General features: G+C 38.5%; 1 protein-coding gene across 1 annotated transcript in view; it reads right to left on the reverse strand.

Moving 5' to 3' along the window:
• LOC308635052 (uncharacterized protein) overlaps positions 1-16,570 on the reverse strand; it is a gene marked incomplete at both ends in the record, with an annotated part of 47,345 nt that extends 30,775 nt beyond the window's left edge. The window contains 5 exons of the mRNA XM_081269316.1: positions 12,546-12,643; positions 13,922-14,204; positions 14,400-14,745; positions 14,799-15,011; positions 16,549-16,570. Coding sequence (XP_081125442.1) covers positions 12,546-12,643; positions 13,922-14,204; positions 14,400-14,745; positions 14,799-15,011; positions 16,549-16,570 — 962 coding nt within the window. The remainder of the gene's footprint in view (positions 1-12,545; positions 12,644-13,921; positions 14,205-14,399; positions 14,746-14,798; positions 15,012-16,548) is intronic.
• Positions 16,571-18,491: the final 1,921 nt, after the last annotated feature.

Here is an 18,491-nt window from a genome sequence, read left to right on the forward strand (position 1 = left end):
GAGAGCCTCATATTTTATTGCAGCTGCACTGTGTACTTTCACTTTTGTTTTCTGTGTTTCTTTTGTTGCTGTGTCCTGTTTTATTTGGCTACTGTCTGAAAAGATCAGCACTCCAGGCGCTAGACACTCCCTTACTAGTTTTTCACACAAATATGTAACAAGGCCTCTGGCCTTGAGCTGGGCTTCACAGTGCTGAGTACATTTCTAAGATAAGGGAGTTACTAACTGGGCTCCATGGTAACAGCTGGCAGGAGGAGGAACTGGAAAGGGAGATAGAGGAACTGGAGGGTCGAATGAAGAAGTCAAGATTTAAAGCATCTACGGCCCCGATCCCTGTTGCGCTCCCTCCTTATAACCCCGATTGGAACGAGGACAACCCCAGAAGGCAGGGGGGGTGTTCAGTGGCAGCCTAAGATATCCCAAACTTTTCCAGTAATTGAAAACCTGGATGCCGATGGACAGCCGGCCAGAGTGTATGTTTCTTTAGCCTTTAAGGACATTAAACAACTAAAGGAGGCAATTACTAATTACAGACCCCATGCCCCCTTTACATTGACTCTCTTCGAGTTTTTCTCTGCCAATCAGCTGACACCTAGTGACTGGCAACAACTTTGCAGGGCTGTATTGTCCGGAGGGATTTTTTTGTTGTTGTTGTTGTTGTTGTTGTTGTGGAAAAGTGAAAATCAAGAGAGGTGTCGTGAGCTAGCCTGAGTCAATCAGGACGCCGGCTTCCCACAGTGTAACCTTGAAATTTTAACAGGCTCAGGACAATATGCTATCATAAATCAGCAAATTAATTATGGTCCTGGGGTCTATGCTCAGATAGCTACGGCAGCGAGCGTAATTCCAAGTTTGATGCTCAGGGACGCCCACTGCAGCCGGGAAACGGGAACAGGGGCCCACCCCGGGCCCCGGAAGCCAGAGTGTACGGGGCGGTCCAGAGACAGAACAAGCTGCTACCGCAGTAAGATCTTGGCCAGGCGGGGAAAAATGCAGACAAAATCAAACAAAATGCAATCGGCTAGGAAACCTTGGGGAACTTTTGCCTCCAAAATGAGCAGCGGACTCCATGTTGCTTGCATCACCATGGTAACCATGGGGTGCCTAGCCAGAAGAGCGGCTTCCTGGTCCCGCCTCCCACACTTTTGGGGGCTGCCGATTGGTTCTTCCACAGTCACTCAGACAGGACTTCTAGTCCCGCCTTCCAGCCACTGACCTGTTTTGCTGTGTTTCAGATTTCTACCGGAGCTACTCAGAGCCTATATTTTTGAAACATGCCTGCCTATCAATGCTAACAAAAGATATCTTTTTCAGACAAAATTTAATTCCACAGCTTTCTATGTTACAGTCCTAAATTTAAGCTAGTTCCAAGTTAAATAACCTGACTTTTCTCTGTAGTTGTGTTACTAAATAATGTTCTATTGATGAGAGATATCAAATATGCTTCTTTATATTTTACTTTTAATTTTGGAAGTTATGAGGATGCATTTGCTTGCCACAGGAACAAGCCGGCAAGGTTCCTGTGATGACCAAAAAATCCTTATTCTAATTGCTAACTATAAAAATAAAAATGTATACTCAAGGATCTTATTTCAGTACATCAAGTGACGTCACATAGAAGAGTGCACTCCTAGTTAAAAATAAATTAACATGGATCCAAATATTTTAAGACCACGTGGTTACATAAAGTTAATACAATTATAAGTTAAGTTCTTATTCTTAATATATATTTTTTAGATATTTAAATAACCTATATTTGTTAATCTATAAATTAATTAGCACATGCCTAATTGATTAATTAATATATATTTGCCTAATTGTTTTTCTTCAACAGAAAACCCATAATTTATGTTTTATATTTACATTTATCAGATACTCTGCCTTTTCAGTTACAGATATTTGAGATAAATGTGTTTACTGTAAATTTGCTTTTAAGTGAAAATGCAATCACGTAGTTTCTCCTTCTCAAAGTTACTGTTTAAACTCATAAGATGATAAATTATTATAATTATTTCTACAAAATATCTAAGGATTTTAACTATATTTTCATTGATATTTCTTATCAAAGTATAATAATTTGTTTATAGATCCTAAGGTTTTCAGAAATTGTTCCAAAGTGTATTTTTTTTAAAGAACAAGATGTTCCAACAAAGACAAAGCACACATGGATCCTAAGAAGAAGAAAGAAATCATCTTTGGGTAAAATAAGGTCTTTCTATTCATTTCCCTAAGTAAAAAGATTTTTATATTGTTATCTAAACAAAAAAGAGAGAAAAAATTTCATATACTAAACTGACTATAATTAACTTAAAGATATTTCAGTTTATTTTCCTAATTTAACCATACTAATGTGAGCTAAAATTTTGTCCATATTTTGACATGACAAACACCTATTGGAATGTGAGTTTATTTCTTTACAGAAAGATCCTTGTTGCCTAACAATTCTTACTGTTTAAGATAGGGATTAATTTTGGTACATAAATTCACATTGTTGATTAAACATTAAGTATATTGAACTACTAACTTAAACCCCTGTATGACCTTTTGAGAGGAGGCCCCTCACCCACCTCCCTGCGAAAACCTACTCCAAAAGCCTTGAAGGCACTCAGGTTAATAGAAACAGCCTTACAAGAGATGCAGGTTACCCAGATAGATTATTCTATACCCCTATCATTTATAATCCTGCCTTCAAAATTAACTCCTACTGGAGTGTTTTGGCAAACAGGTCCCATCTATTGGGTCCATTTACCCGCTTCTAACTCTCGGGTGATAACTCCCTTTTATAAACTAGTGATAAATCTGATCTGGAAAGCCTAATATTTGGGTGATGCATTGTTTGGAAAAACTCTTGACATTCTCATTCAACCTTATACCCAAGATATGATTTTAAAATTACAACAAAAACATGATCTTTGGTGTCTTTTTCTTTGTACTTTCAAAGGTAAAATTGATAATCACTTTCCCCGACATAAACTTCTAGGAGGCCTTAAACAATGTCCTATTATTTTTCCTAAAATTATTAAAGGGGAACCTATCCCGGGAGCTCAGACTGTTTATACAGGTGGAGCAAAAGGGGGGTTTGCTGTTGTTTTTGATGGATCTCAAGTAATTTGACACCCTGTTCCTAAACTGTCTGCCCAAAGATCAGAAGTTGAGGCTCTAATTATGGCCCTTAAACTATACAATTCCATCCCACTTAATGTGTATACTGATAGTCTCTATGTTGCTAAGTTAGCCTCAGTTATTAAAACAGCCCCTTATATTGGCAGGCAATCCACTATCATGGAACAATTACAAACGGTTCAGCTCCTTGTTTGGGCTAGACGAGATCCTTTATTCATTGGACATATCCGAGGACACTCGGAGCTTCCTGGGCCTCTGGCGGAAGGTAATGCTAAAGCAGATGCTGCCACTCATAATATGGGCCTAGTATACACTATAACCAAGTATGATGAGGCCTCACAACTCCATGCTAAATTCCATCTAAATTCACAATCTTTACGCTTCCGCACAGGATGCTCGCGTGATCAAGCTTTACAAATTGTCTCCCTGTGCCCAGTATGTGCTCCATTTCTTCATTTCCCCAGTTTGGGTGTTAATCCTAGAGGCTTACACCCCAATGATATCTGACAAACTGATGTTACCCACTTCCCTAGTTTTGGTAAGCTGTCTTTTGTACATGTTTCTATTGATACATACTTTGGCTATATCTTTGTTACATTACACACTGGAGAAAAGGCCAAAGATGTTATTGGACATCTCTTAAAAGCTTTCTCTTGCATGGGCAGTCCACGTTGTCTCAAAACAGACAATGGACCCACATATATAAGCCAAACAATTCAACGGTTCTGCACCCAATGGGAAATTGAACACAAAACAGGCATTCCTTATAACCCCCAGGGACAAGCTATTGTGAAACGAGCCCATCAACATTTAAAAATTTATCTACAAAAAATAAAGGAGGGGAAAATATATAGATGCTGCCAGGGACCTAAGGCCTATTATTGTGCCTCCTGGGGATGTGAAACCTCTAGTAATGGGTATTGGCTTAAGAATTCACCTAGGAATGACTATGCCCATTTCTGGCAAACAAATATTACTATTCAGTTTACTTCCAATGGAAGACAACAACCAGATTGGACTTAAGGATATCTCTGGGGGCTGAGTATTTACACCCCCGGACAGTACAATCCTGGCCTGCTTTTTCGGCTCAAATTGACCACAAAACAGCCTACTGGGAGTCTAATAGGACCCAATCAGGTGCTCGGAGACCAAAAGGCCTCATCTAGACCCAAACAGCCCATAGCCCCAACATTAAAACCTTCCCCCAGTGGTCAAACAATAACTATGGGCTATCAAACCTTTGATTATGCCCCTGAGCCCATACACCCTGGAACTGGAGATCGTCTTCTTAATTTGGTCCGAGGAGCTTTCTTCGCTCTCAATGCCACTAATCCTAACAGGACCCAAGATTGCTGGCTATACTTGACCTCCAGGCCGCCCTATTATGAGGGGGTAGCAATACTGTCTAATTTATCCTCTAATACCACTGCAGATCCTAAATGTTATTCTCTGCCCAGCTATAAGTTGACTATCACGGAGGTCATGGGGCAAGGGGTTTGCTTGGGAAAGGTGCCGCTTTCACGCCAACATTTCTGCAACATCACCCGACCAATAAATCAATCTCAATCTGATTATTTGTGGGGTCCCAAAGGGTCCTATTTTGCTTGCAATACTGGGTTAACTCCCTGTGTTTCCATGGCAGTCTTAAATACAACTACTGATTTCTGTGTGTTGGTACAACTATGGCCGAGGATATCTTATCATGGGTCAGACTACACCCTGGGACACCTTGAGGGACATACTCGGCTCCCCAGAGAACCCATAACTATGACTATTGCCCTCCTACTGGGCATAGGCAGAATAGCAACCGGAATAGGAACAGGGACAGCCACCTATGTCCAGGGAGGTCAATTACTAAATCTACAAATGGCTATAAATAAGGATTTAACAGCCATGGCCAAGTCTATTACTGCTTTGGAAAAGTCCCTCACTTCCCTCTCAGAAGTTGTGTTACAATATAGGAGGGGACTAGATTTATTATTCCCAAGGGAAGGAGGACTATGTGTAGCCTTAAAGGACCAGTGTTATGCTTATGCAGATCACACTGGGGTAATCCTAAAACTATAGAAAAGGTCACGGAAAGATTGGCTAAAAGACAAAAGGAGTTTGAAGCACAACAAGGATGGTTTGAACAATGGTTTAAAAATACCCCATGGCTGACTCCTTTGATGTCCACTGTAATGGGACCGCTTTTCGGTCTCCTTCTTGTAGCTGCTGTAGGCCCCTGCCTTGTCAAGAGAATGACACAATTTATTAAAGACCAAATTAACATTCTGACTTCTAAGCCAATACAGGTCCATTATCAACGCCTACAAACCAAAGATGATCTTACTGAAGTTTGTCTCCGACCAATTCGAAGATGATTTTTCTACAATGATTCCTGCTTCATGCCTTTCTCCTTTTGCCCCCTTTTCTTCCTTATTTTTATTATTCCTCTCCTCTGACTCTATGCCCTGTTGAACCGGAACCAATTAAAGACCTAATAATGACTGGCTGAATAGATACCACTAAACGCCTTGGCAACAACGAGCTGATCTTGTAGTACCCAGAGACGGGCAACTTTCACGCTTGCACTGCAACCTAAGACAGGGGAATGGGGCCTCCCCAGAGACGGGTAAGCACTGTAAGGGCAGTGAACGACCTAAGACAGGGGCTACTTGATTCCCTTTGACGTGCCACAAACAAAAGAGGGGGAACTGCTGGCACGGACTCCCCCTGGCCCCCAGGGCTTGGATCCAGCCCTGGTTTCTTGTTGTGCATGTCAAAGAGGCCAGCTCACAAGGCCTTGAGGCAGCTCCTCTCCTCTGCACCAGGCCTTGAAGGACTTGTGGTGTCTGTTTTCATATTATTCAGCCTATAACGGTCATGTGGGAACGTCTTGACCTGCTTGGGTCCGATAAGGTTCCTGGTTGAAGGCTTGGTATGAGTTAACAAGAACTTTCTGTCTCCCCCCGCCCTTGCTCCCGCCTACTGGTAACTTTCCATTCTATCTGCAAGAAATATATAAGTATGTGCTGAGCCATACTATGCAGCCACTTCTGCACAGTGGGATAGGACCTCTACTCTCGCCTGTGTTGTTTTTAGAAAACAAAAGGGGGAACTGTGGTGAGCCGTTTCTTCAGACCGGTCGCCATTACAAGATGGCGCCGGCCTCGTTGTGGTCTGTGACAAACAACTCCTTCTTTGGGAGAGTTGGCACTTGGTTCTTTGACACCCTATGAGAAAGCTCCACGTGGCAGCTTCACATTGGGTGTTCGGATACTTTATTAAGGCTGGGAGGGGCTTCCGGGGGAGGAAGAACTCTGCAGAGCCTGAATAAACAGCTGTAAGAAGATTCCCGGTGTTGCGTCTTCCTTGCGGGCAAGGGGGTCGCGACACTTTCAAGGAAAAATGACTGTTTTTATTCATTCATATGCTCCTTCCTGATCTCTTTTGTACACAAAGGATTACACTTGTGCATCTACTGAACAAGTAGCAAGCAGTCAATAGACAGAAAGTAAGGAGCTACAATGGGATGAAGTCAATACTACCTCCTTTTTTACAGGTATTTCAGAACATTCAATCAAAAGATTATATAGACATAGGTCAAAGAATTCTCAAGTCCTTCACAAAGAAGTCTGAAAATGAGAACATAAATCTAATAATAAGGTAATGCTTCCAATATTTCTTTACATTTTTTCTTTAGGATAGCAAAATCAAATTATAATTTTCAAATGAATTATAGTAAAAAACAAATGGAAAACAGAATACTCAATAGAAATAAGCTGACTTATGACAAAATGCTAATTTAGCACTCATTCTTCCTTTTATGCAGAGTTCTCTTTCAGGGAGAAGAGTTGACAAGTAAAAGTATTTAAAGTTCCTTGTTTCTCCTCTACAGCTAGAACTCCATGTGATTATAACTCTTTTTAACCTTTTTTTCAGTAGTATAATTATGTTGTGTAAAAATACAATAAAATAAGCTGCAAGTAATCTAATACTATCTTACTAGTCATTAATTGATTTCATACCCTGTATAAGAAACTTTAAATATTTTATCTTACATCTAAATAGCAATTTTGCAAACTTGTCTTTGAGAATAACATGACCATTTAAAAGGCAAACTCAAAGATCTTTTCTTCAAAGACTGCATCAGCTACAAAAATAAATGAAGTGGAGGCCTTCTTAAACAGCATCTGGCACCTATGAATGAAGGACCTGAAAGTTAAAACCACAGAAAAAAATTTCCATAATAATAACAATCATATATGGAACATTCATCAAAATGTCCCTGAATGGTCTTAAAAGCTACACACATATATTTATTATGTTTAACCCTGACAATAGTCTCACAAGAGAGGTAGGGGTTATTTAGGACTTTTAAATAAATGAAGAACTTAGGCTTAAGTGCAGTGACTCATCCAATCCCACCTGTAAGTGTGTGGGAGCCTTGGGGTTGCAACATTGCATGGAAGGCAACGATGACATGGTAGGAGCCAGGAATACTAAATATCCTGTAACATGCTGGACAAACTCCACAGAATTAAACTGCCCAAAATGCTACTATTACTGAGAAATACTGACAGAGAATTAATTGCCAAAGCCAAAAAGCTAATAGTAACTTTAATATAAATTTAATAATGAAATTCAGGAAATTGCCAAGGACAAGCCCAAAATGAAATCAATCATAAAAGTATTATCAAATTCTTGTCTAAAATAAGAAGTCTAGGCTGCCTTTTCAAAATGGCATTGCAACAAAAGCAAAAGATGACATAATCTCAAACAACATTTCTCTGCCACCTCTTTGCCAAGTTTTCCATTTGTGTTTTATAATAGCTTTGATGCTTTATGTGCAAAATCTTATCATTAGTCACTCCCTAAGATTTTATACAAACGAGTCATTAAGTCCTCCAATTCCCATTCTTCCACATTTGTTCTGGGTCCTTTTTATTACATATAAAATTAATAGTTACCTATGAGATTTTACTTGTTCTATTCTTTTCATCTATGACACAACTGCCCCATTAATTATGAAAAAAAAAATCTTTCTTCCTGTTAAATCACCTTACATAACTATAATTCCTAACTGAATAGCATGTAGATACCTTAAGTTAACATTCAAGGTCCTTGTCAAACTGGCTTATTTCTCCCCCAACCTAATTAGGATCATTATTTCAAACAGTTTTTTTTAATCCTTCAAACTACCATGATGATTCTCTTTTCCAACGGTCTGCCTGCCTAAAATAATTCTCCTACTGCTTATTCCCTGCCATTCTGAATCCTTAATAACATGCAAAAATATTAATCAAATGCAACAAATTCTAGTAATCTACATTTGTGTAATGTCAGTAAGCCCCTAGATAATTCTCCCCTGGTTAAGACGGGAAACCTCTTGAGAGTAAGGCTCACACCTTCATTTCTTTTGCATTACTCCCGCAGAAAAATATATAGTTAGTTGAAATCAGAATTTTTTTAATAAATCATCAAATATAGCAAGTTCATTTTTATAGTAAAAAAAAAATTAATTCAAGGACACAAGATTTCCTAGTGAAAAGAACCAGAATTCAGGCCACAATTTGTAAAATAATGTTGTTTGACAATTAATAAATAAATGCTTGTTAAAAAGAACTCTAAGATTTAAAAAAAATCACTTTGCAAACATGTATCCAGCAACATTTCACTGCAATTGAAAAGAGAATCAAGCCTCCTCAAAGTAAAGACTGCCTATTACACTGTATTTTCTTTCCACATATCAAAAAGATAAAGGAGATTCTTTGATAATAGTTTTGATAATTTTTTTAAATCTCAAATTTTACACAAATTTAATCAATCTAAAATTCCATTTTTCTGCTTGGTCTCTAAATTTCTTTTTTTTTTTTTAACGGTACCAGGGATTGAACTCAGGAGCACTCAGCCACTGAATACATTCCCAGCACTACTTGTTGTATTTTATTTAGACACAGGGTCTTATTGAGCTGCTTAGTGCCTTGCTTTGTAGTGAGTCTGGCTTTGAACTTGCGATCTTCCTGCCTCAGCCTTCCCAGGTATTACAGGCATGCACCACCACACCTAGCTAGATCCCTAAAATTTTAACATATAGAATGCCCTCATTGTTTTTAGATGAAATTTATCCTAAAAATAAAATCAGGGTAGCCCATGATTACATTAGGGTATGAAAATATACTAGTAAACCAAAAGACTGGATGAAGACAATGGCAATATCATTAAAAATACCTTCATTTTTCAATTATGACCCATTTTTCCTTTTACTTTTCCATATGAAAAATAGTTATTTTATCCCAAGTTCTGATTCCTAGATTACTCAAAAAAATAAAATTGTCTGTATTTCTTCATAGCAAAAAGAATTAAGAGAATTAAATCACATCATTATCATATTACTTTATATACAAAATTTATAAAATTATGCTTTCCTCCATCTCATCAATAAATACACTGTAATCTCATAATCTTTCCAGAAGCCAAGAAGGTTGAGCATTAAACATTTTTATAATATCAGTCATCTGTAATACATTAACTCAGTAAATACACCAATCATTTTGCATCATCACTGGTAAGATACTCTCCAAGGACTCAAATTTTCACTAATCCTAGCTATAAAATTAGAGGTAACTTTTTCATCTACTTATTTGGGTTTTTTATTATTATTATTTTGTTTTGAAATCAAAGTAGGCAGATCAGCTTAGTACAGTCCTCCAACATTTAGGAAAATATACTATCAGTCAAATTAGACTTCTAATTGACCAGTTCTACTTCAAAAAACTCTCATGCTTTTTTACTGTGAAGTTTAGGAAAATACTTTATTTATAAGTGAATTTCTCCTCTTAAGACACTTTTTAGGGCAAGTACATTTTCGACTTGTTACAAAAGTCTAATATGAGAATAAAATGGAGACAAATATCAAAAGAAATCATTTGCAATAGGAAAAATACAAAGGCAATATCAATAAATGAACTTAAATATGCATGCTAAACCTATATGGAGCTTCAAAATTAGAATCTATAAATTTAGGTATCTAGTTTCAAAAATAAAAACAAAACAAAACAAAATAACATATCTTAAAACACATATGTAGAAAATGAGACAAAAAAGAAAAAATTATTTTCTATATAAGCTCATTAGTTACTTAAACTGAACAGAAGGAATGAGTATGTGGTATTGCTGGTAGACAAGCCAATTTATCACTCTGGGATGTTTACACAAATCTCATTAAAAAAAAGTAAAGAAAAGACAGAAAGGAAAAGAAAAGAAAAGCAGAGACAGGTTTGGTAGAGTTTTCTAGACTTCATTCTAAATATAGTAAGGGTTCTAAGAAACAAATTAGAGTATAATTATAAACTATAATTGCAGGCTCACTTTTACTCATATAATATTTAAAAATTATGGACACCAAAGGACATATACAAGTGATAATTTTAGACACCTGATTCTTGCTTTTTAACTGGCAATCAGCAGTAGGCCCAACATTTTAACTGGACCTTTGTGTCCACTTTTTAATTATTCAAATGTATTAGGGTTAAACACATTGGCTAAGACAAATACTTGGTTTTGTAAAAATAGCCTTGTTGGTTGAACTTATAATTAAATTATAAAGGACCAGACTGGCTATTACAAGGACAAAAATTATATGCTATGCAATTGTTGAGACCACACTCAGAAAACAGAAAACTGAATTCATTTAAAATAAAAACAAAATAATCCAAAAATAAAAGATTTAATTTAACTTTAATTCTAGTTGAGTAATGAAATTCTTTTGTTGGAGAGGGAAAATCTGCTTTCAGTTCCAAAAAGTCCTTCTGGAACAATTACCTAGACTTGACACTACAGAGTTTCATTGAAAGCGGACAAAATTAAGTATTCCCATCTCCACAAGACTAAAACAGAAATCCTAAATTAGAAAATCTTAATTATTGGATTCAGAAATAAAAATATCTAAACAATTTAAGTCAAATAATACTCTAGCCTCAACTATTGAGACATCTGGGCAAGAGTAGTTTAGACAATACTGTCCTAGATATTCATGGATTTCAGATGGGGCCTGGTCAGATTTTACCATTTAAAATATATATATGATTGTGCTACTAGTATTTACTATGTGTTGTGGACTTCACTTAGTAGCACAGTTCAAAAACCCATCTGAAATTTTTTATTAGCATTATGAAAATCCTATACTAAATCAGAAATGAAACTTGAGGCATATCCTGACACTATGCAGTACCTCTTTCAAATATTTTAAAAGATTATAAGTTTATTTGTTTAATTCAAATTCTGAAAAAGCTGTAATGTAATTAGGTAAAATTCTTCCCATAGCCCCATTTCTTTCTTTTTTTTTTTTGACAACAGTAATGTCTTGTGATTTTTTTTTTTCTATTCCAACATACTACCTCAGTAATATGTAGGAAGCAGATATCCTACAGATGAATAAACAAAGCTTCTTCTTTTTAAAATGTTATGTTTTAGTTTAAAAATAAGAATATTTAGATTGAGTATGGTTAAATGCCATATTAAAAGCAAACACAAATTATATTTCAAGTTAAACAGTATAAAAGAGGAAGTAAAAAAGTTTCTATTGTTCAGACTAAAAAAGTGATCTTGAAAAATCTTTTGAAGTATTTGAAAAACTGCTTATCACAAAATTACTATATCATATCCAGGAAAAATAATTATTTTATTCAACATGTTAATGTACTCTTATCCCAACAGCTTTTAAAACAAATGAAGACTATAAAAGGGAAAACATCATCAAGAGAGTACAATTCCTATGTATTTTACAAGAAAATGCTGTAAAACTTCTAGAAATATTAACCCTTCAAAATTTTTTATAGAAAACTAATTTGCTACATTTGTCTTCTGTTAATGATTTTCTAGATAGACATATGGGAAACAAATTCAAATCCAACCTCTAATCCAATAGAACAATAAATTTACGTAATATACATATAAATAGTAACAAAAATTTCAAACTTTCCATGTATATTTTTTAATATCAAATAAAATGAGCACCATACTATTGTCTTTAAATCTCATCCTTAATAAACTCCACTCAGTAGACTACTAGCATTAACAAATATATTTCCCCTTAGAAATTTCTAGCTCCTTGCAAAGAAAATAGTTATTACAAAAAATCTTTAGACCTCTATTCCAATACATGTTTTACAGCTGAGAACTGCCTCATCAACATACAATCTGAATATGAGTATATACACATATGTATACATATACATATGTATATACACACATAAATATATTTATATATTTTCCCCTAAGGGAAAAGCCGACACCACATAATTCCTCAAAATATATGCCCAATTACACCATGTCTTTGCAATTACCCAGGAAAATTTTTAAAGTTTTGGAACTAATTAGCAACACAAAAGGACTGCTGAATACAAAGCAACCATTAAAAAAAAATAGACAAAGGATACAGCCTTAAAGCACCAGTCTGAGTTTCCACTGCCAGGATCTTCTGTACAGGATCAAAGGCCAGGGCTGAAGGTTGATAGGGAAATCCATGGCGAACAGTCTAGGGTTGGGCAAGTGTCATCACAGCAACCAAGGTAGCAAAGGATATTTAAAAATAGAAATGTCAATACAGGCATTAGAATTTAGAAGTATACCTGATGCAAAACATACACACATAGGTGCTACTTTAAAAAAAAAAGTGAACTCTACATTAGTTATTAACACAGAACCTGAAATAAACAAAAATCTATTGCAGAGTAATACTTCAGTTTTTGCTTTTCCATACTACTGGCATTCTACAGAAGAAAATTTCCTATTAATGTTCTATACTGCTATGTCTGACACCAAATTACTAACGTTTTCAGTAGTCAAAAATTCTGTTAATTGATTTTAAAATGTGACTCATGCTTTGTTTCAAGAATAATTGTCTCATCATTTAACATTACTTGAATGCTAAATGCAAGTACTTCAAGGAAAAGTTGTCATATAATTCATTATTTTGGTCAAGGTATTGGGTAAAGCAATTATCAAGCCTGTACCAAGCATTTTGCAATTGTAACAGAATGGATATGAATACAACAAATGTTTCTGCAATTTACTATCAAGTCCATAATAATTTTAGAGTATTAAGGCAAAAAGTTATGTATATACAGACTTTTAAGAAACTCTGACCTATGAACACATGGATATTTATGAGGAAGGCTGACATTAATAACAAAACACCACGTTTGTATTTCTCATTGAACAGCTGGTGAATTAATTCGCTGCATCATTCTTTCTGAATTACAAAACGCTATAGCAATTATCTTGCCATTAGCAGGCAAAAATCTCAGTACTAACTTTTAAACCTAACATAATGATAAAGAACCATGCGATTTCATACAGTAGGCCACTCAGACACGTTGTAAGAAAAAAGTTATGAGCAAAGACCTGGTTGAACAGGTTTGGCTTTCTGAAAAACAATATTCACTAGATAGACACTGTTTTTAAAGGAAATCCCGAAATTGATGAATTTCATTAAAATGTTATAATATAAAAGCTTTCAGATTATTGCTAGCAGTGTCAGGATATGGATCAAAGGGAAGATCATATGTTTGAAGAGCCTTGAAATGATTATTGCTTCTTGTTAGAAAAGAAAAGCACCAACGAAAAGTGGGAAATCAGTCTTCAAAATAACCTACCAAGGAAACGTTTGCTAGGGGAGAAACGAGCTCTTTATGAGAACTACAATTATTATTGGCGCTCGTTTCTCTTGCACTACTGTGTAAATCCCGAATCGCCCCCTAAAACGACCCCAGTTTTCCGATGACGGCATAGCAGGGTTGCACGCACTGCTCACCTTACAGAGCTGAAAGTGCTCGGACTGGAGCGTTTCCTGAATCTCAGGCTCCCGGTTCCCTGGCGGGTGCTGCTGCTGTTGCTGCTGCTGCGAGGCCGAGGAGGAGCCGGCGGTCAGGCCGTCCAGCACCTTCTTGAATTTCCTCATGGTCTCTGCTGGGCTCCCCCGCAGCCCAGGAGCGGAGGCACCAGGGGTCCCCAGGCGGGGGTGATGGGCCAAAGCCGAGGGCAGCTGCGACCCAGGACCCGGAGGAGTGGGTGAGCGGAGGAGGAGGAGGAGGCAGCTGGGGGAAGCAAAAGATAATCCGAACAGGAAATACTGCGGCGACGAGCGAGCGGCGGTCACAACAAAACCGGGTGGCGACCCCTCTTCCTCCGAGGCCGCCGCGGCTGATGTGGCGCCGCCGCTGCCGCCCCGCTCCGCGGCCCGGCGGCAGCGGCGGAGGTCGGGCGCCCGAGCCCGCTCAGCCCAGCCTCACCTGGCCGCGGGCAGGTTCTGCGCCGCGCCGCCGCCCTGGTTCGCCCGCGTCACCGCCGCCACGTCCATGGCCCACGACCCCGCGGATCCTCGCCCGCCCCGGCCCCCGGTCCCTCGGCGCGTCCTCCTGCTGCTCCTCCGCGGTCCGCAAAAGCCGCTCGGCCTCCCGCCGCTCAGCGCCGCAGCCCGCCCAGCATCGCACGCACGGCGCCCGGGGTGGCTGCCACGCTCCACCGCCGCAGGACCGGCCCGCCCTCGCACCTCAGGAGCCCGGCTGCCTTCCTCTGGCGCCGCCGCCCACGCCGCCGGCTCTTCCCGCCCGGCCGCTCCCTCTGGCCGACTGGACCCTTCGGCACAAGGCACCAACGCCCGCCCGAGCAGCGGCGGCAGCCGCGGTTACAGCGCCCGCCGCGACGGTGGCGGCAGCTGGGCCTCCGCGGAGCAGGGCTGTGGGATGTGCGCATGCGCGCCGCAGCCTGCTCCCCGCCCGCGGCTGGTGCCCCGGCCCCCAGCGGCGAGAAACGGGGGCTTAAATTATCCTCTGCGAAAATCCCAGAAGCTGGTTGAATTTCTCCCTCCCTGGTCGTGTTGCCAGAGTATGCAGCTGCTTCTTCTGCAGCGGCATAGTAATGACGTTGAGGACCAAAAACTAGCAGGAAGCCTTGGCTTCAAATTCGGCCCTGAAGCCAGCCTTCCTTCCTTCCTTCCTTCCTTCCTTCCTTCCTTCCTTCCTTCCTTCCTTCCTTCCTTCCTTCCTTTCCTCCTGCCCATTTCTTTTCTTTTTTTGTAAAGTTTCACATCTTCAGAGGTCCTTTAAACAATGTGCTTTGTGTCTTTCTGTACATTTTTGAAGTTTTGGTTCACTTCTTACTTTACTGGGTAGGGAGTCAACAGGAGTCTCTCCTAAGTGATAAGGCACTCCTTTTGAGGGCAGAAAAGTTGCAGCCTCTGCCCTTTGACTCCATCAGCAGGATTTCTGTGTCCGGAGACTGTCTTCTCTTAGTGACCAGCTCTTTGTTTCTGAGGCCGCCTGGCTTGGAATTGAAATAAGCAGGGCTAGGTGCACAGAGGTTGACCCACACATTGGCACTCTGCTCCTCACAAGCTGTGTACCAGCCAAGAAAGGTAGTGCTTGTGACCTCCTTTTAATTTGTGCCATGCTGCTTACAGAGAAAATATTCACTCTTCAACAGATGCCTGTTTCTTCATCTAAGTCCAGGTGTATACATTCTGCACAATTCACAGCATTATCTGGGGGGAAATGGAGTCCTGTAATGTATTTGAAAAATCAGGTTAAAGCTACTAAATTTCAGGACCTGAAGAAATAGTCAGTGTGTTCACCCAAAGGACATATCCAATTCAATCAAAATAAGGAACAATCATGGCTTATTTTCATGAGTGTTATGTGGATCAGACCCCATATTCCTCTAATACTATTCCTCTGGCCCTGCTTTGAGAATGAGAAAGGGTAGAGAGGGGAGGAGAGCAAAAGAACTTTAGCAGTTGAATAAAGCCAACATTGGTTGGAGTAGCTAATACAAAATCTTTTCCTCTTGTTGATAGAGAAGCAAATTGTTTTCTCACGCAGATAATCTATTGATATACTCATTATTAGATAAAGAAGGCTTACATCAATAGGGTCATCATGAAAATCCTCATTTTCCTGTGTACCACCACTTTTATGAGCTGCTGCTACAGTGGTGTATTGGCCTGGCTTGATGGTAAATGAAGTCCACATCCCTTTGTTTTTATCTTGGCAGTTTCTGGGACCACCCTTGCTTCTTGAATCTCATTGTGTGATCTGAGCATCTAAATGAAAGATTTTTTTTCTGCCAGCATACTGAATAAACACTATTCTCACTTCTGGAATCATTATGAGCTTCTCTGTTCATCAAATAGTTGTATCAGCTTTATTGGAAATGAGTTCATTCCTGGGCTGGTTTTTCTCAGTGAAGACCATGTTTAGCATGTCGAGGATAACTATGAAATCACTCTGATAAGTGATGCAAAAGGTTTCATAAAACAATAGCTTTGTAAGGCTTCCTTTGTTTCAAAAGCAAGTAAGTTAGATTCAGTTATTTTCAAGTATTTACATAAGTAAATTATATGCTCTTCAGTTTTTGAAATTTCCTGCTGCAGAACTCTCTTACCGTTACTGGGACCAAACCTCATTCCCCCATTTCAATTGAACTTTCTTTTAGTTTGTTAGGGATTGAAATGGGAATCAAGGTTTTGCATTAAATAATGCTGTCGGGACCATACATAAATTTTAGAGATGGAGCAAGTTCTTAATGGAAGAACATATTCAAACATTTCAGTGAAAATAATGTCATAATTTTAAGTTATTAGCACATAAAACATTTTATACTATGTATTTCTTTGATGCATTGGCTTGAAATTTTTGAAATGATATTTAAGGTTAAGTTATTTTGATTTTATTTATAACAACTGAGAGCTATATATTTTTGTTCCTATAATTTGTAAAAAAAATATACAGCCTGAGGTTCAATCAAAAGTCTATTACCTTTTTATTTTCACATTTATTCCTTACTATACCTGTGTGACTCTAGCTAGCATTTATAAGCAGCAAGGATTTCGTACTTAAAAAGTCCTGAATCATTTTTATCCACAAAAGAACCCTATTAGAGGATGTAATAAGATTTTGAAAATTTAAAAAGAAACCCTCAAGCCATTGACTTACAATGGCTCACATAACGGATCACATTACGTGAAGGATGCTTGAATATTACTTTTCAGTTTTTAGGCTATTATGTACTCTACCAGATTTCAGAGAGGTAAAGCAAATAAGGTGGTATGGGAGACAGGCAGGAGAGGAACATGGGAAACATCTGTAGGGTGACAGCTTGACCATTCCGAAGGGCACTGTCATTCCCAAGGCTGTGCTCTCCACAGGGCCCTGAATACTCCAGGAGACCCAGGGGCGAAAACTTTGCCTTCACTGGCATAGGGCTCCCAGTCAGCAGGCTGCCATGCTGCTAAGCTTCCTATTGGTCTTGCAACTGAATTGGTCTAGCAGTTGAATAAAGCCAACGTTGGAGTAGCTAATGCAAAATCTTTTCCTCTTGTTGATAGAGAAGCAAATTGCTTTCATGCTTAGTGCACCATGTGACTTTCATGCTTTGTGCACAACTTTTGGTGTAAGGAACCAGATCTGAACCTTGACCTTTTGGTTTCTCATTCAGATCACTCATCATTTCCAGTGGCCACACTAGATAACTATTGTTTAAAAAAAATCAGGAGTTTGGTAAAGGTACTAAGGAATATAATTTTATACTTTCTCACTGTATTTATTTGTTTTTCTCTTCTTCACGTTCTCTACATTTTTACTATGGAAATAGGGTTGGGGGTTGCACAAGTTCACACTAGCATGCATCCTTGGGAAACTGGCCGGCTTGTGGAAATGAGTATAAGTCACATATCACTGGGTGAGTACAGATTGTGGCAGTGTGAGCTTAGGTAAGCCAAGTCATGATTTCTCTGCTTTTTCTGTTAAATGGGGCAATACTATATCTAATTTATCCTAAAGTGTTTTGAATGATGATACCACATGACAGTATTTTTATTTTTATTTTTATTTTTTTTATTTTTTATTGTCTTTTTACACAATCTATCAATGTCTGTCTTTAAACTGATTTTCTTTAGTATTTATATTTTTAGTTGTGGTTGAGCACAATACCTTTACTTTATGTATTTATTTTTTATGTGGTGCTGAGGATCCAACCCAGGGCCTCACATGTGCTAAGCAAGTGCTCCACAGCTGAGCCATAACCCCAGCCCTGCCTTTAAACTGATTTATTAACACTAACCACATTTTATGTGACTATTAATAGATTTGAATTATAATATATAATCTTGCTGACTATTTTCTATTTGTCTCATGTGTTTGTGTGTCTTTTTTTTTCCTTTTTCCAATTTTTTCTTAAGCAGGTGTATTTCAGAACACTTTTTCTTTCTGTTTTACTTTAGTCTTTTTCTCACATGTCATTTACACCATTTTAACATAGTCTTTGTCTACATTCAGAGTTTATGTCACCTCACCTTTAAAATTTTCAGTGGTAAAATCCCATTTTCT

The sequence above is a fragment of the Spermophilus citellus genome, assembly GCF_964194105.1.
Source record: "Spermophilus citellus genome assembly, chromosome: 16".
Taxonomy (NCBI): domain Eukaryota; kingdom Metazoa; phylum Chordata; class Mammalia; order Rodentia; family Sciuridae; genus Spermophilus; species Spermophilus citellus.